Source organism: Rhinolophus ferrumequinum, chromosome 8 (assembly GCF_004115265.2).
Source record: "Rhinolophus ferrumequinum isolate MPI-CBG mRhiFer1 chromosome 8, mRhiFer1_v1.p, whole genome shotgun sequence".
NCBI classification, from domain to species: domain Eukaryota; kingdom Metazoa; phylum Chordata; class Mammalia; order Chiroptera; family Rhinolophidae; genus Rhinolophus; species Rhinolophus ferrumequinum.
This window is the reverse complement of record NC_046291.1, coordinates 45,472,045-45,493,630: the sequence shown is the minus strand read 5'-3', so window position 1 is coordinate 45,493,630 and position 21,586 is coordinate 45,472,045. Positions and strand designations below refer to the sequence as shown.

Below are 21,586 nucleotides of genomic sequence, written 5' to 3'. Positions count from 1 at the left end.
TTGAGTAGAGAGATTGGACTAACATTCTGACAGATTGTTTAAGGAGTTGGCAAGGAAAATTTGGTGAACCCAAATTAGCTGGTACATTGAAGATGTTCGTTTTTATGAGTCATAGTCTTCTTCATTGAAATTGACACTGTTAGAGATGAGCAGTTCTTCTCTTCATGAAACTTAGTGATCAGAAACAATCACAGTTTGCTAGAAATTTTGTAAATTCAAGGCCTTGGCTATATTTGAAAGCAGATTTAAAAATTGTGCTGCAAATCTGCTTTCAGTTTTCCAAACATGACTTTAAGTCATGCATCCCAGGTATTAGTTTTTGTAGCTAAATTATGGTTACGCCTCTGAATTCCTGTGAGGGCAAATAAAACTGAAAAGTAGCCATTTACAATTTTAGGTGGCACTTGGTGATTGAAACTTTCATTGTCATTGTGCCCTTTACCTCTAAAACTTTTGGATATGTTTGACACTTTAACACTCAACAGCAAGAGAAACATTTTGTTGGGTGTAAGTGAAAAATCATTTGTTTCCTGCTGATTTTTATTATCTATGATGGTGAAAATAATATTCTGTCAAATGGAACTCCATCAGTGGTACTAGTGGAATATCCATGAATTCTAGTAATTATACGTCAAATGTACCTACAGTAATAGTGACTATTGACATTTTATTGATCACAACCAAAGGGGAAAAAATCTAAAAACCCATCAAATACTGGTGTTCTCTAACGATTCAGAAGTACTCCTATTTTTCTATGGATTTTCATCTCTTGTATCAATAATCAAGTGTTAAGAATGAAAATATTAAGTAACAACAGTGTTTGGAATAATTTACAATCTTTGTCAATTTATTGTAGTCCTATTGAGGAATATATTAAACACATCTTAAGTTTTGAAAACATTTTAAATTTGAATAAAATAATGTAACTGCTTTTTTCTCCCTTTACTCAAATCTATATAATTTATTCACCTTTTCCCCCAAGTTTATTAAATTTAAGTGCTGTATTGTACTTAAGATCAGGGAAAATGGATATGGTTAAATAATGACAAGAGTCTTTTGGAAGTTGTTCACTGGTGAAGATGTTTGTAAATTTTAAACTTTTTTTTGACAGATGAAATATTGTCAAAACTATTAATGTGAAAGAGCAAGAGCTTGTTAATTCTTACCTCACCTCAGTAAAAGTGACTTCAAGTCATTGTCAAATATTCTGGTGCTTTCCCTCCTCCCTTCTTGTCTCATTTGCATATAAGCTTGAAAAGAGAATTTCTTTGGTAAAAAGTGTTTTAAAATGGATTTTATATCTTTTACTGAGTGCTGGTGGAGGACTATTTCTCTAATCAGGTGTAAATGTCTTACTTATTTACAGTAGCAAGTGAGAAAAAAAGCTGCAAAGTTTCTGTTAAGGGATTTGGGTTATGCCTCTGAGAACAAAGAGGAAGCAGCCATGTTAGCATTACTGAAGGCAAAGCCAGCCTTGCATTTAACTGCATGGTGGTAGAGGGCAGTGTAATTCCCCGGTTATTCTGTAGACTATCTCAAATCCTTTTTGTCTGTTCTCATTTCACTGACAGAATTCAGAAGGAGCTAGCTGAAATAACCCTTGATCCTCCTCCTAACTGCAGGTAAGACACAAATTTTGTTTTTCTAATTTCAAATTGTGGAAAAATATCAAGCGATTAATGGATCGTCCTTGGATGTATGTTCTGCAAAAGAGGCTACAGTTGCTTCTTTTCAGGTTTTCAAGTAAATTAAAAAATTTCTAATGGGAATTACGTAAATTTGAGAGAAAAAAATACTTTTTAGCCTGTATCATACAGTTTGGACTTACGCATTTACTGATTTTGTGCTTCTTGCTGAGATTGGTATGAACGGTGCTGATTTTTGTTCTGTTGTGATATTTCTGTAGAGTGTGTTTATTTAGAAGTATATTATTGCAGGAACTTCTAAAATTTTGCTAAGCTTTAAAGTTACTGCTTGTGTGCAATGTGAACTGACCTTCCAAATTTAGAAATTGCTGAATGTGTTATAAAATGTAAATGCAGTAAACAGGAGAGTAGTTGTTTCTGTTTGATTTATTCAGTAACTTGCCTTAAGGACAAATTTTATGTGCTAAGCTAATGGTTTTAGTTGTTTTCTAGAGAATGCATTGTTGGAATTATTTACATTTTAATCAAATATCTTAATTACTTGGTGAATGCTTAGTAATTTAGGTACTTGCAATATGTATGACAAGCCGTAAATGAATTGGAATTTGTGGGAAGAATTCATTTCTGTGGAACTCGGGTTGAGTAATTTAAGGTGGTTGGCATAAGATACATTACAATAACTGGTTGATAATTTTTTGATTGAAATACTTTTTTCAATTCATCTTACTTAGTGCTTTGTGTGACTGTATGGCTTCCAGAATTCATCTAACTTAGAAAACCAGTCTTGTAGATAACTTCAGAGATATAAGTGGTCAAGAATGTGAGTGGCTCCTAGAAATAAGGCCGTGTTATGGTTTGATAGGAAAATGTTTACTTGTCTTAACCTGTATTTTTGCTACAAGTTGCGTTCACTTGTGATGATGATCAGATCTATCTCTGAAGTCTATTTGAGATCCAATAGGGTATTACCCAGGTGCTTCTTATTGTTGTGTTAACCGGATCTTCAGATAAGGTATCTGATCCTGATTTATCCAGTGAATTAACAGTTTTGTTCATATTTGTAATCAGCCATTTCCTTTAAAATAGAAACTATGAATGTAAATTAATTTTAAACAGATAGTGTTATGTTAGATTTGAAAGTATTATTTATGAGCTGCACTGTCTCATAATGTAGCCATAGCCACTTGTGGCTATTGACCAATTCACATTAGTCCAAAATGAGATATGCTCTCTGTGTGAAAAATACTCATCAGATTTTGAAAACTGAGTATGAAGAAAAGAATGTAAAATATCTTGAGCTTTTAAAAAAAAGATTTGTTACATGTTCAAATGATATTTTGGATATATTGTGTTATATAAAATACGTTTTAAAATTAATTTTACTTTTACTTTTTACAAATTTAATGTGGTTATTAGAAAATTTAAAATTACGTATGTGGCTTGTATTACATTTCTATTGAACAGCACCGCTTTAGAGAATAAATAAAAGTATTTCCTTCCAGGCTTCTAAATGGTGTGTCAGATCTGTAGCCATTTGCGGGGCGGGCGGGGGGAGGAGGTCAACTTAAATTTGCTCTCTGGAAGAATCATTTAAATTGCAGAGTGTATTATGATATTTCCCATTATAAAAGATACAATGATCTATCAATTTAAAACTCTTAAATGTTTTAAAATTGCATGTAAGGTCAAACATTTTTGAAGGTTTCTTCTTTTGATTTTTCTGCAAATGGAGCAAACTAGTGTACCTGCATAAATCTAGAGTCCAGTTGACATGTGTTGAATGCCCTTAGAGCTGTAATTTAGTGTTGCAGTTGCTGAAGAAATACCCTTTGCAGTTTAACCTAGGAATGGTTCCACAAGGTCACTGAGGATTATTTTAGAGGAAGTAGAATCTTTCTAGGAGATAGAAAGTTTAGTTTGTTTTTATTCTCTTTGAATACCAGATTTCATTTCAGTCCATGGAATAGCACTTCACATTTAGGGATTAGACTAGTGAAATAGCAAACCTTTGGGCTTGCTTGTGAATAAAACTCTGGAATACATCATCTCTGCTTTCCCTTGTCACAACTTACCTTTACTGTCAACTATTGCAGTTGACATCTTTCATTCTCTAGTTCTTTTTATATGAGTTTCTTTGTGCCTGTGTGAGTAAAGAAAAAACAAAATGAGTCTTAGTCTAGCACTGGGAAAAGTTGTTTCTTACTAGTTTGGGGACAGTCTTCTTCCATATATGCCTGACATGGGAAATAACCAGATGCTATGTGTGTTTTATTATAAGTGTCTTCAGAATCTTTTGGGTGGAATATCTAGTCTTTGCCCGTGAGCAGGAATTTGGAATATTAAGTGTTTAGTGGAGGCATTTTAGGATTTTTGACAGCTAAGTCCAAATTTGTATTGTATTTTTACTTTCATGTCAGGTATGTGACAGATTGTGGTGTTCTTGTAATTCACAGGTGCATTGGTGAGAATTTTAGCTTTATGATGATTGTATAGTTTAAATTAAATGATTAAAATAGATTTTATTCAGAATAATTCTAGAATATCTGAATTCATATTGCCTGAAATTGATAAAACCTAATTCTTTTGACTTTCATGTATAGTTAATTAATCAGAATTCCATTATGGGTTTTAATATAAGTTTTACAAGCTTTTAGTGTCTTGGGCCAAAGTATCCTAAACATAGGGATATAATATTTTGTGACTTCAATTTATAATCTTTATATACTTTAGGGTACAAACTGTTGATCCACCAATAAGAATGAAAGGAAATTGTGTTACGGATATTTCCTTATCTGTTTTTAGAGAAAGTTGTTGACTAGAATTGTTGAGGGAGGTGCTATTAAGACATTGATATTCCACCTGTTGCCACAGTGTGTCCTTCTCTCTCAGTTACCACTTGTACAAGTGACAAAAGTATGGAAAGATGCTGAATTTTTAACTTACAAATGAGAAAGCACAAATATGTGCTCTTAAAATATTCTGTAATATGTGCAGATTGAATCTGTGTTAAAGTAGATATTCGGGGACATTTGTAAATAGTTTTTGAATGTAGGAAAGGTTTATTGGAAGGTGTTCAGTATCAAGTTAAAGTACTAATATGTTTATGGGCAAAACCTGAAAACAGGTACTATAAATAATACTAGCAAATTTTGCTAACTTCCTTTTTAAAAAAAATTTAATAAAAGTAGCAGTTACGTTCTAAACCAGAAGTTGGCAAACGCTGATTTACTCATAAGCTTAACTGTGTAACTATGGATGAACTCTACCTCTACCTCCTTTTGAGGATTACCGCTACTTTACACCATTTTCTAGGGTAGACTAGAACTTTGCTGCTCAAAGGGTGATCTTCAGACCAGTAGCATCTGCATCATAGGTGAGGTTGTTAGACATGAAGAAATTTGTCTTCCTTTCCTGCAGAAATACTGAATCAGAATCTGAATGTCAGCAAGATTCCCAGGTCAATTGTATGTACTCATATATTAAGGTTTGAAAAGCACTGGTACTGGAGCTAGACAGTCTTGGGTGCATATCCCTCCCTGTTCTGGCACTTATTAGCTGTTTATCTTGGATAAGTTATAGGATATTTCTCTCTTTCAGTTTCCTTAGTTGTGAAATGGAGATTAAAATGATACCCCCTTTATTGGTTTGTTGAGGATTATATGAGTTAATATGTTTTAAAGTTTTGTAACTGTAAATTGGGTCAATAAAGTGCCCACAGCATGATTAAAATAGGAGAGGCAGTTTTGCAGCATGTCCTCACTCTTCCTTGCATTTTCTCCAGTACGTCAGCATCCTACCATAGGAATAATTTCATTTTCATCAATTCAGTACCTATTTGTGGAGAACATAGCAAGCAGTTGTTTGTTTGAGTTTAGGAAAAGCAGTTCTTTGAAACTTGAATAAAAAAGAAAATATGAGTATATTGGACAGAGATGAACAAATAGTATATGCCCTTTAAAGGAAAATGCGTAAGGTTAATGATAACTTAGTTCAATAGAGAATGCTTTGACTGTCCAGGAAATTATGAAACTTTTTAAAATAAGGGTGATAGTTATGTTTCCCATTTTAAATATTTTATTATAGGAATTTGTAGTTTTACTGAGAATGAGATTATATCAGTATTTGTAAAATTTAGACTCTGAATTGATATAGTTACCAGTTACCTAAACACAGTATTCTTTCCTTGTCTGTGATCTAAGGACAGGCTTGGGAAGCTTTTTCTAATTGATTTGTGAAGGCAGGTCATGATCAAAATAACATGTGATATCTACATAGCTTTGTTGCTTGCTTATACAGTACTGCTTGATTTTAAACCCTCCTATATAGATAGATTGCTTTTTCTTTTTTACTTATACATTCGACGGTATTGTTTAGACAGTGATGTGAATGTACTCTATTTTATAAAACAAAATTATCCCCTGAATCATCTAGTTCTTTTATTTTCAGCTCTTCAAAAGAAAAAATCCTGAACTCCCTTTTTATAAAAACTAATTCATACTCTTACTGAAGGTGTTTTCCATCCCACCCTACTGTGGTCATTTACCAATGCATAGTTCTTATTATTTTATTATTGATTACATCTTGACATCCTCATAGACCTCAAAAAGGAGGATTTTTCTTGGCCTTTGAACATTCTAATAATTTTAAATATTTTAATTTTCAGTAAATTAATAGTTACTTCACCACAAGTGTAATACATAATATAGCTGTATACTATAATTATTTACTTGTTTGTCTGCCTTCTGTAAGAGTTAATGTTCCTTTGAAAGGAAGATTTGTCATACATTTTTTTGTATCTCTTCACATAGTGTTTTGCATGTGAAGATTTGTTAATAAATAAATTGAAGTCTCAAATTCACAGGAATAAAAATTCAGGCAAAACAATGACTTTAGAATGGAGAAAATCTATTAAATATCCCATATATTATTTACTTAAAATAGATAATCACAAGAAGCCTAATTATTTCCCTCATAGATGTCGGTGTAGCAGAAGGACTCAGCACTATTGCAACTAAAAACTTCTTTCCAAGAGAATGATGTGGTTGAAAACAGTATTCTTCCCCCCAAATAGGTTGTATTTTATTAGGAATCTATTAGTTCAGTGCAGATAATGTAATTAGAAAGTGAATGAACACTGTGCATTTATTATAAAAAAGTTATATGGTTACTTTCCAGCTGCATGCAACACTCCCAAGTTGTTTTGTTCTTTTTATAGGTAACCATTCGGTACCTCATTCCCTGGAATGAGTTGCTATAACAGGTAGATATGTTTAGTCATAACAAAGTCAACAAATCATTCTTGCTTAGAGTGCCAGGGCATTCTGATTGAGAATGGAGAACTTCATCTGTCATTCTCATCTTCTCTACAAAATTGAGATTAAAAAACAACAAACTGCTTGTAGATACAGAAAAATAGGAAATGACTTTGTTTCTTTTCCCTACTAGGGAGAAGTATACTTGGCATTTTATTATAGTCTAGAAAAAGAAACATTAAACTTCTAATCCTTTGCCTCTGGATGAGTAGTTCTCAACTGGGGGCCATTTTTGCCTCCCTACTTGCCTCCCAAACAATTGGCGATGCCCAGGAGACTTTTTTGCTTTACACTAGGAGGCAGGGATGGAGGGGAGGTTGGTTGCTGACCTTTACTGAGTAGAGGTCAAGGGTACTGCAATGCCTACGACAACCCCCTATAACAAAGAACATAGATTGTCTACCACCTTGCCTGTTGAAAGTTTGCATAGTTTGCTTTTTACCATTTTCCTATCTTATTAGTGATGCCTGCTTAATATATTCTACACCTTCCTCAGAGCTGGTGTCCCCACCTCCCACTACTCTTATGCTGTATTTTGTATTATCTGATATATGTGTATACTATTTTTTATAACACACACATATCGATATGTGAACCCACAGGAACAGCTCCCTTGAGTACCTGCTAAATTATGATCTATTGAGGCCAGAAATGCTTACAGCAGTATTTTTATTTCTTTTATGTTTTCTAGTTAATTATACCCCCACATAATTTAACTTTAGGTTGATTGTTTCTGTGTTCTACTAGGAAGATTGAAGTACCATAAAAGAGAACTACTATTGAAAAAATCATCAAAATTCCGTTTTACATTGATTGAATTATAAACAGGTTAGAAACCCATGCTTTTTATTTGGATTTTCTTTTATTTTTTTGAATTAAAGTTTATAGGGGTGACAATTGTTGGTAAAGTTACATAGATTTGAGGTGTACAATTGTGTAATACATATCTATATATCATATTGTATGTTCACCCCCCAGAGTCAGTTCTCTTTCCATCACCATATATTTGATCCCCTTTACCCTCATCTACCACCTCTCCCCTTACCCTCTGGTAACCACTATACTATTGTCTGTGTCTATGCGTTTTTGTTTCTCATTTGTTTGTCTTGTTCTTTTGTTGTTTTTGGTTTATATACCACATATCAGTTACATCATATGGTTCTCTACTTTTTCTGTCTGAATTATTTCGCTCAGCATTATATCTCAAGATCCATCCATGTTGTTGCAAATGTTACTATTTCATCTTTTCTTACAGCTGAATTGCATTCCATTGTGTATATATACCACAACTTTTTTATCCATTCATCTATCGAAGGACATTTTGGTTGTTTCCATGTCTTGGCCACCGTAAATAAAGCTGCAGTGAACATTGGAGCACACGTGTCCTTATGGATAAATGTTTTCAGATTTTTTGGGTGGATACCCAAGAGAGGGATTACTGAGTCATATGGTAATTCGTAATTTTTTGAGGAGCCTCCACACTGCCTTCCATAGTGGCTGCACCAGTCTGCATTCCCACCAACAGTGTATGAGGGTTCCTTTTTCTCCACAGCCTCTCCAACACTTGTTACTATTTGTCTTGTTGATGATAGCCATTCTAACTGGTATGAGGTGACATCTCATTGTGGTTTTTATTTGCATTTCTCTGATGATTAGTGATGTTGAGCATTTGGCTTTTATTTTCATTAAGACAATATAGAGATTTTTTTGTTGTTAACAAGTCCACAGTCATTTTTATTTCAAATGCTTAGAGCTAGTTGTGTTTCAGAATGCAGACATTTTCAGATTTTAGAAAGGGAATATGATGTACTTTTTGTATTTTATATAGCATCATCAAAGAGTACTTCATAATCATACATATGCGTATTTCTACACACACAAAAAAAGGTATGAGTCTTCATAGTAAGTGGGATAAATAGAGACTACAAAGAGTTTCAGGTTAGGTCATGTTTGGTGTTACTGCCAAATTACTTCTAATGTTTAAAAAAAAAAAAGAAAGCTTTGATAATCAGAGCTTTTGGGATTCCAGAATGGTGGATAAGCAGTTGTGACCATATACTTACTACTTCTATTGGCAATGACAAATGACTACAGTTAGTTTACTCACAGTGAAAATGTGTTGTAAAGTCTTGCTCTGCTTTCCTTTCTTTTACCTGTTTCCTAATAGCCCTTTTCAGTTTCTCAGTTGTTATTTTTTGGATCATGGCTTTTTTTGTTGTTGTGTACCTTGTATCCTTTACAAGAAAAGAATTTAGACTCTTGATTTTAGAATTCTTTCCCCTTAAGGTGAAATTATAAGATCAGTTTCTTTTCAAATTATTCTGTTCACATTGGATTATTTTTCCACTTTGCTATCAGTCTTTTAATCATTCCATTTAGTCTAGATAAACAATTATACAGAAAGGAAGATATCCTTTAATATTTAAACATAGGACTTGTCATTTTTATGTATGTATTTTGACTTGTAGTGTTTGAGTGTAATTTGTCATAAAAGGAAATGCTTAATTTTGCTAGCTGTGTTGCATTAACAAACTTAGAAGGCTTATAACACATAAACATATAAAGGTTTGCTCATATGAACTCTCCTGGGTGGGTCTCCCACGTGTTGACTCAGATCTGTGCTGCTTGTGTCTTCCAGCCCTGCCGTTTGGAACGTTTGTTCAGGCAAGAGAGCTGGAGGGTCATGTGCTAACTTTTAAGTGCTTTGGTCTGGAAGTAAGACATGAATTAATCACATGGCCTCAGCTAACTGCTCGGTGGCTGGAAAATGTGCAGGAGCATATGGGGATTCAGTGAGAAATCAGTTTCTCTGCTGCAAAGGATACATACTTCATGAATAAGATGACTCGCACTGTCACTTCAAAAGAGGAAAGAGGAAATAATTGAGCACCCAGCCTGACACTGTACTCTGATCCATAGTATAGTACCTATTGATACACTATTTTGTTTAATTCCCAAAACAACCCTATGAAGAAGTATCATTCTTGTTAAAATTTCAAAACTGAATCAGGGTTGTTAAGAAAATTGCCAAATGTCACATACGTAGTGCATAAACACAACTGATCGAGGACAAAAAGCTAGGTTTACTTTTGATATGGAAGGAAGCACTTTTACTTTTGTATACTGCTGCTTGAAAAATCTGGTAGAAGCATTCAGAGTTGATATGGGTCTGTAGGTGCATGCTCAATGTAAATAAATCTCATTTGTTTGTATATAATCTCTTGAAGGATTCAAAGTACTGTTTCTGTAGGGTTTTAGAACTCGACAAGTAAGGTCCAGATGGTAAGTTGAAAAAAGAAGTGAGTTTCTTTCTTTGGCTTGGGAGTACTAGGCTCTTATTGTTTTTATTTATTTACTTTTTAAAAATTATTTAGAAGCATTTTCTTTTCAGGGATCATTCCCCAGCTTGCCAGCTTTCTTGTCCTATTCTCGTTCCTTGTAAGGAATGTAAAGGATAGAATATGATCATAACAGAAAAGGCAAATCTTTGTTCTCTGCCTTGTAGTTCTTTGTGTATGGCTTTCCTGTGGGCAAAGGAATAACTTTAAATCTACCTCTCCTTTTTTCCTCTGGGGTATTGTGAAGCAGTCCATGTTTATGAATTGCTTTGAAGTTGGAAAAAATCTCTTTGCAGATAAAAATTTTTAGCTTTATGGAGAAAAGCCTCAGTCACACAGGATTTTAGGAGAATTTTAATGTTGATTTCTTAGCAATGCTACTTAATATTTTTTAATACTTACACCAGATCTGATTTTTTTTTTACAGAAATTTGGCTTTATATTAGATTCCTCTTAATTTTGTCTTGTTTTATATTGTTTCCTAGTTTATTTAAGCACTGTTTTTCCTAAACTTGTGAATTTATACAAAAATTATCTGTAGATATTTGTATAGGGATTTGCTTTTTCTTATGCATCTCTGGAAGACTAGCTGCTCTGTCCACTTAGCAAAATAGATGCATATTCTCAGTGACCTGCGAGGTTTACATGGTTCATTTTACATTAATGAAAGTACTGAGTTTTACAAATCAGTCTGTGCCTTTGCTCTTGTCTAAATGAAATATTAAACTCTAACGCTTTGAGTTTTTTCTCTCAACATTTCATGGGTTTTATAAGGTATACAGATAAACAGCATAAGCTTGTTTTTAGTGCCTATTTTGGATGTGGTGGTCAGTAGGAAATGATTACCTTAAGAATAATAGCAGTAAGGTCAAATTTCTAGGATCATTTAAATTTTTAAGAATCCCAGTCCCCTTTATTTGGTGCTTGGTGTATATAGTAATAGTTTTAATTTTATGGTTATTTGTAAGAAACAGCACTTTGAAAGCAATTGCAGTGGTGCTGTGTGTTCGTTCATTGTCCGAGGTGTAGTCTGCCTGTTTTGTAGCGAGTTGAAGCAGTTATGCCATTCAAAAGTTTCTTTGCTGCTTCACTGTCCCAGAGCAAATGTACTTTGTCATTCTGTTTAACTTCTTGCTTGTCTGGGGAAAAATAAAGACATCTCTAGTCTGAAATTGCTTTTGGGAGTGTAGCTCCACATGTTTCCGTCTGAATGAAAGGCCTGGGGAAACATGAATTTTGTTACCTTTTTATTTTATTTTCCTTTACTTATAAATCATCATGATGATCCTCTTTTTACATCCATGTGTCTCACTTTTTATAAACAACATTCATTTCCTTTCTGAGGGTGGTTATTTGTAGTTCATTTTGCCATTTACAACCTTATAGGTCCTTTACAAATGGATCATTTTTTCACATTAAATTTTAGTAGGTCAAGAATCCATTTATTCAGGGTCCCCCTAGAGAATCGATCTCAGAAGATTGTGCCTACATATTTTTTTATAGCTTCCTATTGCTTTCTGTAGTCTTCCCAATTTAAACAGTAGCAACAACAAAATATAGAGGCTACCATAAGGCCTTGACTTTATGGTTTTATTTTTCACACTTGTTTCTAAGAGTGTTGGTTTTATTTGTTGAATTTGTGATGTATGTATGCTTGTAGTAAATTTACCTGCTATCACAATGAGGAAAAGTCTGGCATTTGAAGGGTTCGAACACAAATTTAGATACATGTGATCAACGTGGAATTCAATGACAATTTTAACTACTGTACCTTTTGATTTTCTTTATTGTATTTACACCAGTGTGTTTAAAAAATTAAAAGACATTTCTGTTATATCCTCCGAGATGCTTAATATTCCCATATCCATCAGAGGACTATGCCAAGTATTCATTTTGTTCTTTTTTAAACTCTAAAATAAACATGTTACAAGTGATTGCTTTTCCCTCTTGCTAAGGTTTCTTAGTTTTTTAAGATTAACTTTTTCTTATGGAGAGCCTGAAAATATATACGAAAGTAAACAGACTGGTATGACGAATCCCCATGTAATCTTCACCCAGTTTTAGTGGTTACCAGCCCTTGACCAATCTTGTTTCATCTATTACCCCTCTATTTTATCCTCCATATTACATTGAAGCAAATCTCAGACATCATTTCATCTGTATTTTTAAATAACATAGTTCAGTATGCATTTTCAAAAGATAAGGACTCCTTTTAACTTAACCGCAATGTCATTAACAGGTCTAAAAATTTTATCCAAGTTCCTTAATCAGTCCTTTTAAATTTTCTAATGTCTTATGAATGTCCTAGACAACCCCTCTCCCCAATTTATTTGAATCAGTTTTGAAATAGATACATTGTGATTGGTTGATTTGTCTTTTTTTATATCTCTTCCAATCTGTAAGTTCCTCTGTTTTTGTTTTTTGTTTTTGCAATTTATTTAGTGATGAAACTGGGCCAAGTTTCTCAGAGTCTGGATTTTGCTTCTTGCATTCCTATGGCGTAGTTTAATATCTTTCTTTGTGTTCAGTGTTTCTTGTAAATTTGGGAGTTAGGTCAAGAGGCTTGGTTTTCTCCTTTTCTTTCCTTTCCTTTCCTTTCCTTTTCTTTTCTTTTCTCTTTCTTTTTTTCAAAGGTGGTAGTGTGCTTTTCTATCAGGAGACACATAAGATCTGGTTGTCTTTGTGATGCTAGCAGCCATTGGAATACATCTCTAAAGAGACACCCACATCTTCTGTTTGGTTACCTAGTTTGGTAAGTTACATAGTGAAAGCGGAATAAGTGGAATGAGTGCTTAATTCTTTCCCTTGTTTACCAGTTTTTCTTTTTTAAATCTTTTTCAAAATAACGAGTTGGTTTCCTAGTATCCTTTTCAGAATCATTGCTGTGTTTCAATCCATTGCACTACTTTAGTATATTGCCATTATAATCCTTATAGATCTTCTTAATTTTAAGTAAACTTCAACTTAAATTGCTTTGTCTTAGGAAACTTTGGCTGTATTAAAATTGCATGGACATATTTGGTGGTAAAATCATGCAAATGCATGCATTCAACTTAACCATTGCCCTAGATGTTATTTTGAAAACTGAATACTTATTGAAGCTACTGTTTTAAACATTATATTCTCTTAGCCACCTCTTCATCATTTGTCAAGGGCTAATTAATGTCTTAGCATTAGAATAACTGAAATATCTTTATTAGAACTAAAGTTCTATTTTTAAGTTCTGAATTAAAATAGATCAAAGTAGAATGCAAAGACCTTTATCAGAATCAGATTAATTTATCACGAGAATTAAATTGACAGATGAACTTTATTGTTATTAATATACAAGACAAAACAACCTTCTTTGTCTATTTAGGGAGTTTCTCATCAGGGCCTTGTTGGCATGTGGGGTTGGTTGAGTATGCTTTGTCTTGGAAGATGTTGAGCAGCCTTGGATTCTACTGACTAAATGCTAGTAGGGCCCCCTCCCAGTATTGTGGCCACCAGAAACCGCCTCCTCAGATTCCAAATGTCTTGGAAGAGGAAGGGTTATTATTTCCAGTTGCAAAATACTGGCTAAGTTCCACATTGTAATGATAGTAAATCATTATGCTGTAATTTAAAAAAAAAATTGTATAGTGTTGCTTCAAATAATGTATAATAATTTGTTATAGATTTCTTATGTAAAACTTATTATGACCAAATATGTGTGATTTTGCTGCATATGTAATGTCTTCTATGCAAAAAAAATGATATTTTTTTCCTCTAGCAATTTACTCTTTATTCCTCCCCCAAACTCTGAAATCTCACACTAAATTTGAACTTCCTGCATGAGCTTAACAAGTACATACACATACTGTCTTGCAAATATGTATCTTTGTATATTCCCTTGAATTTAATTTTATTTGTAGGAAAACCTGTGTTCTTAACAGGATTTTTCTACTACCCCATTGCCTCAAACTGAACTTTTGCTTTCTATTTGCTTCCGGTCTCTTTCTAATCATTAACCTTTTACTGTTTCTGAGATTTTTAAAGCCCATTTAATTTTGTCATCTTTTCTCTCCTTATTCACTATCTGGCTACTCATTTATCTTTAGTTTATTGGGCCATGTATATAGCTATGTCTCCACTTTTTTGTCTTGGATTTTTTTCTTTTTTTTTTAAATTCGTTTTTTTCCTCTTCTATTTTATTTCAATAATGCCATTTGGTAACATAGCTATCAGTGTTTTCTTCATGACTTATTTAATTTCTTTTTTGTTTTAGGTGGCCCACCTTAGGTCTGTTTACTTTCAACTTCTTTTTTGACGTTTCTGAAATCTCTTCTATTTCATCTTTAATATTTAATATTTCTTAGTACGTGTATTATCTATCCTTTTTTTCACCTTTGTGTCTTTTATCCCCTCTGATCTCCCCTGAGCACTCAAGGCCACATTTGTCAACGTTGCTTTTTGATTATGGAATTCCCTCAGAAATCTCAGTGGTTGTCCATCAAAGTTTTCTGCATTTGGCGCCTAACTTATCTTTATTTTTATCTTCCATTATGTATGAAAGCCCTGTACTCTAGCAAAAGTGGCTTGTTTCCCACCCCCTGAGCATTACATGGGTTTTCTAGGCTTTTGCATCTTTTTTACCTTCTCTCATTGTATGGAATGGCTGTAATCCTCCAAATAGTAGTGATCCTTGTTAAGGAAGGCCCTTTTCAAATCCTGCATCTTCTTGTGAAGACTTTTTCCTGCACATTTCTTTTTGAGACAGTTAAGTATTTTTTATTTTTGCTGCTTGCCGCCTCTTGTTATGTGCCCTTTCTTCCCAGCTGGACTGGGCACCAGGACTGGGTATGGATCTTTTGTTTCTTCATATTTTCAGCTCTTAATATAATGCTCTTGAACTACATACTCAAATAATTTTAATGAACTTACTAGTTGAAAGTAGTTCTGAAACGACGCAAATTCTCAAAGTGCGGAGCTGTTACCACACATCCTGGTTTACATCTATTATGTTGGTGTAATTATTAATAGCATTCCCTTTCGTTTTCAGAAATGCTCCAGCTGTGTGGTCAATTACAGGGTCGCTCTGATGCTACATGTGGGCAGTGTTCTGGTTGGACTTGGTGAATCAGGAGATTCTTATAATCAGCAATTATCCAAAGCAGAGATTCTGATGTAGTTAGTCCAAGGCTGGCCTGAGAATGTGCATCTTAAGAAGTGTTATCATAGGATCCAGGTGCGAGCTACCCATTCCAATCATTTTTTGAGAAATAGTACTCAGAGGCGTGAGGTCTTAGTTGGGATGGGGAGAGTGGAAAAGAGGCAGGGTAGATAATGAAATACCATTTATTCTCTATGAAAGTAGAGAAGGACAGTTAAGATCATGTTTCTTACTTGATTTTAACGTCTAGCTATTTTTTTAACTTAAGCACCCCCTATACTTTGATTGCCTGTCATAATGGAAAGAAGTGTGTGGGAGGAGTCGACTAAACATTAAGGTTCTGTATGTGTAGCTTAATGAGTTAATGAGGGCATGAGATTTTGGTGCAAACAGCTGAAAATAGAAGTAAATCAGAACATAGTAAGTTACAACTTTGGAGGATGATGGAATAAACTAAAAAAGCACCAGAGATATTCCTAAATCTCACTAATATGTGTTTTTATTTATAAAAGACAAGAAAAATTTTTAAAAACTAACAGCTGTTTCTTTAGATAATCAAGAGGATGATTCATTTGAAAATATAAATTAGATCTGTAAAATAACTTAAAAGAATGTATACTTTTATTTATAAATTTATGGATAATACATTCTAAACTTCTAAGTGGCAGCTATTTCCCAATTTATCTTTTATTCTAGAGTATAGACAAAGATGGGAAACGATCATAAATATTTTATTTATTTATCTATTTATTTATATTAGTTTCAGGTGTATACCTTACACGTGTTTTGAGGCAAATATTATCTAAATCCCCAAGCATGATACCATTACTACCAAAATGACTAATTTCATTGAGGAATAGGACTATTACAATTGTAAAAACAAGTAGAATTTATTTATTAGAAGAGAATAATACCCGTCAACAAAGGGATTTTGTTTTAAGACTGCAAAGAATGGCAATTCCCAATCCTCTGACTGCAGCGATAGACTAAAGAAGAAAAATGAGCATTTCATGAAATACAAAATACGAAATAAAAGCATTTGGTATATTTTATCCTTCATCGGTTGTGTATGGACATTGGTTTCCACCTTTTGGCTACTGTAAGTAGTGCCGCTATGAACATTTGTGTACCAGCATTTATTTGAATACCTGTTTTCAGATCTTTGGGGTATATTCCTAGGAGTGGAATTGCTGTGTCCCTTGGTAATTATCTGTTTAATTTTTTGAGAAACTGCCAAACCTGTTTTTCACAAAGGCTGTACCATTTTACGTTTCCCACCAACCATGTATGAGGGTTCCAATTTCTCTACTTCCTTGCCACACTTATTTTCTGTTATTTTGTTTCATTTATTTTTTAATTATAGGCATTCTAGTGGGTGTTAAGAGTTATCTCACTCCGGTTTGGGTTTCCATTTCCCTAATCAGTTGTGATACCATTTGGTATATTTCAACTCCCAAATTAAACACTGAAGTAGAAGCAAATTCTTCCTTAAAATAATAAAAATAGGCTTTTCTTTAACAAAAAGCCAATATTGTGTTTATTGAAAATATTTGTGAATAATGAGGGGAAAAAAGTCAGATGTGTGCCCCCATTAAAGTTATGTAATAACTGACTATAATATAAAGTTTGAAAAGATAAAAGGTATAAACATTGTAAAGGCAGAGACCAAGTGAACCTTCCCCTCACCAAAAAAAAATTGTCCTTTCTGTACATACAGAAAGGCCAGCTGACTCAGATAAAGGGCTTTGAAGTTAGACAGATGCAAGTTCAAGTCTGAGCTACACGAAGTAACTGAAAGGTTTTGAACAAGTTATTTACATCCTTTCAGAAATGCAGATAATAATTGTTTCATTTGTTTTTTAGTATATTAGATATTACATACGTGATGCATGTTGTACATAATTGTAAACAGCAGTTGTTTTGTGGAAAAATAGATACGCTTATGAAAGAACATTTTGAAAAATGAGGTGTTAGAACCAATTCTAACACAAAGATTTAAAAGAAAAAACAATTCTAGTCCACAAATAGTAATAATGAGTGGAACACAATAAGTTATTACACAGTATGGTAATGGTTTTATTTCTCTGATAAGACTAAGACTTTTGTGTTCAGCAACCATATTTTGCATTTTTCATTATCAAAATTTATCCCACTTTCTAGCACATAGAAGATACATATATATTTTTTAAAGTTATGTTCAATAGAAATTCAGATTGAGACTCCGTATATTTAAACACCTTTAAAAAAATAATCTGTTAAAATAACTTTCCAAAACTGGAGTTAAGATTACTTATTAAATGAAATTGGTATAAATGAATAGTGACTTAAAAAATTGTTAATCACAACTTTTACAATATATAAGCTCCAAATGAATGAAACCTAAAATATATTGTAAAAAGTCAAACTGTTGGAAAAGTGCAAAATGGGCATATTTATTGTCTGTTGACCCAGAACATCCCCACTGTACACTCCAACGGGTGCCACTCACACTGTGCTCTGCTGTGCTAAACAGAATACAGTGTGAGTGATACCCCCTGGAGTTGTCCAGTGTGGTGGCCATGATTAGACTCTGAAGATTAACTTTAATTTTGAATCGATAAGTAAAATAATAAAGGAGGTGATTGACATTCCAGTAGGTAAAGCAGGTGCTATGAAAAGGTACAAAACTTTTAAACACACAGGAGAAATGTTTGCATCAGCATTACAAAGGATATGTATTGTTCATAAAGAGTTAGATCAGTGATAAATTTATCAAGATTCATATTGATTGGATGAAGAATGTAAATTAACACACGCTCTTAAAGAGGCAGAAACTAGAAACAACACTAGAGGGGTTGTACTCCCTGGACTTGAAAAAAACCTACTGGAAACTGTGAACCAATTCCTCAGAAAAATACATCAGCATAATATTTCAGGAGGTTTAGGGGACCACAAAATTCCTTCCAAGCTCTAAGAGTTTTATAAATGAATTAATTGCATTTAATGTAAATTAGTGTGAAGAAACAAGGTAAAATATGTCACTTATTCAGGAAGCATAGGGGGAGAGAAATAATCTCCCGAAAGAAAGTCAAGAGCTTGTATGTTGAAGAAGAATTTAAAGAGCAGCTTCTTAAACAGCTGGAGAAAATAAAATAAAATGTTTGCCTCGAGTCTTGGAAGTCCCCCGTCCCATTATGAATGTGTAGAGGAACAAGAAGTGGAAATATAACAAAAGAGGTGACTTGGAGAAGGGGTGTGTTGATGGAGCACCAGATAAGTAGGTTTGCTCAAGCACAGTGGATGGAATAGGCAGAAAAGAACAAAATAGAGCTTAGGCCTGAAGTGGCCTAATGAGACCTCTCAAAACTGAAGGTCAGGACCCTGACATGTGAGGGCAATAAGAAATCTCTGCAGGATATTGAAAAGAGGAGTTGGGATTTAGAAGTCACAGATTAGTGTATAACTTGAGTTGTGGTTAGAGAGATTTGGGTAACTCATTGAGGAATGGATGGTTCTGGGGGAAAATGATCTGAATGCAATTCACCTTTCAAATCTGATACATTGTTTTCAACTATGGATGAGGATATTTTCCAATTTTATTTTTTAAATCCTCTATCTAGTAAGATGATACTGTCTTCACTATTAAATATTCGGTGATAAAAATTGTGATGTTTATCCATGTCTTTGTTTTTTAATAATGAAGTATACAAGGAAGAACTTTTCTAGCTGTTGGCGCATGGCATTTCAAGGGCTTGCCTATCACAAGTAGCAGGCAATGCAGTATCATAGAAGCCCAGTTGGCATTGGCTAGAGGTACATGTGGCCTTTCATACCTAGGTCACAAGTGACATTCCAGGAGCAGATTGACTTTATGATTGGCCTACTAACCACCTCTTGGAATGGATTTGTTTTAAGGGATTGTTGTTTTAATGAAAATGTGTATCAGTTGTTGGCTGCACGATAAAAGCACTAGTACATTAGTAACATAATGTTGTCTTCTGATCTATTTTCAAATATAATCTATATTATATTTTAATATGTTTATTTTGTTCACTGCTGTTAGCAGGGCATCCTAAGACGTATGTATGAAAATGTATGGAAAAGTGACGGGAAATGTAGATTGTATAAACTGGCAGATACATTTCTTTTTTTGTTGTTGTTAGAGACAAACTTTAGAAATGATTACAAATAAAAATCCTCTAAAGTCATAGATTTAGATGTCATGATTTAGAACAGTGCTGTCCAGTGAAAATGTAATGCAAACCACATATGTAATTTTCAGTTTTCTAGTAGAGACATTAAAAGTTAAAAAGAAATATGTGAAATTTTAATACATTTTATGAACTCCAATATCCTAAATTATTATTTCAATGTGCAAACAATATAAAATTATTAATGAGCTATTTTACCAGTTTTGTTTTTTTTTATGGTACAATGTGTTTGAAATCTGGTGTGTATTTTACACTTAGCATATATCAATTCAGACTAGCCACTTGGTAAGTGCTCAGTAGCCACAGGTATACACAGTGTGTTGGACAGGCATGGATTTAGAATATTCCCATTTGTGTCTTTTTACCTATCATGAATTAACTTGTCCTTTATTCCCTGTTACTCCTTTTTATTGTGCATAGATATCAAGAACTGGGGCACACCCCAGTTTGTAAAAGGAAGATTAATAACCCTTCTTGGCTAGTGGTGATTACATGTTAAAGGTCTATAAGAGAGCTCGACACCCAGTACAGAGATGCGGGCTGTTTTCCAGAGGATTTTGTTTTGAAACACGTGTGTCTGCCCATGATGTTTTGTTGTTGGTATCTTATGATAGTATATTCATAGTTTTTTGTTTGGGGGAGTCTTCCTGTTCTCTTTGAGGAGTGGACAGTATATCCTGAACATCCCTTTTGTAGTAGGAAGTATATGTAGCTTAATTGGGATTCCTAGATGGGGAGTTTATTTAGTAAGGAGCTTATATTGGACTTAAATATATTTTCATTAGTTTTCTAAGCTGAAATGTCATTTGTTAAGAGTTTATTTTTTTATATTAACACCTATTAAGGTAATGTATTTATAACTGTTTTACCTGGTAGATAATATTGCCATTAGCAATACTCATGTTTCAAACAACCTCTAATGAGCAAATGTGGTGTTCTCTAGACATTTATAGAAGTACTTTGTAAATAACTTTAATTCAAATTATTTATATCTTTCTGAGAACTTCCTTCCAAGAGGGATAATATTTTCTCACAATATAAAATTGACTTAATCTAATTGTAGTTAGACTTCATTTGCTACGAACTTTAAATAAGATGTAGTTAGTTCCCCGTTTTTTAGATTTGAGATTTTTATTCACTACCCTAATTCCAAAAGTTAGTTTGCTGTTTTTGAACACGAAATTTGATGATTAAAATGCTCATAAAACAATTTATTTGTTTGCACATAGTAAGTACAAGATAGAACCAAACTGTTTTCCAAGACTTCTGGTCTTGTACATTTTGATTGCCATTTTACTTCTTTTGTGTGTTGAGTTATATATAACAAGTGTCAATTTCAGCGATGTATGCCCATTTGAAACAACAGCTATTACTTACTGTTGATGCGAGGCACTTTGCTAGGTGATTTACATGTATTATTTCTCAATTCTCTCATTATCATCTTTTTAGAAATGAGAAGAATAAATCTTTGAGAGATTATGTAACTACTCTAAAGGCACACTAATTAATGATGGAAGCAACATTCGAACTCAGGACTGTCTGATCCAAAAGATCATGCTGTTCCTCCTACTGCCTTAGAAACTGTGATGGCAGGAGGTGTGAATATGTGTGTGTGCAGGAGAGAGAATGTCTCTGCAGGTGCGGGCTGAAGAGAGAAGGATAATCAGGTTAGCACAATAGTCTGTGGCAAGGAGTACTTTTAAATTTATGTTTGTGTTGTATGCATATGCTTAGGGCTTATTTCTTTTTAAAGAGACCAAGGCATTATATAGTCTGCTTTAGTGTGAAAAACAACAGCGTGTATTATATTGTAAGTGACACCCAAGGCCGCTGTTGCTTCTTGGCCTTTTGCCAACCGTAGTTTTGAAAGCTAGTATTTGTTAAATTGTAAGGTAGACTGTATCTTACACAGAAAATGTTTTGGAAAAATTTTAAATGAAACACGAGTTTATATTTGCAAATACTTGCA

At 33.6% G+C, this 21,586-nt stretch overlaps 1 protein-coding gene across 6 annotated transcripts in view; it reads left to right on the top strand.

Annotated features, from left to right (window-relative positions):
* UBE2E3 (ubiquitin conjugating enzyme E2 E3) overlaps positions 1-21,586 on the top strand; it is a 79,848-nt gene that overhangs the window by 2,092 nt on the left and 56,170 nt on the right. For all 6 annotated transcript variants that reach the window (XM_033112910.1, XM_033112908.1, XM_033112905.1 and 3 more), the window contains exon 3: positions 1,572-1,622. In XM_033112910.1, the coding sequence (XP_032968801.1) occupies positions 1,572-1,622 (51 nt within the window). The remainder of the gene's footprint in view (positions 1-1,571; positions 1,623-21,586) is intronic.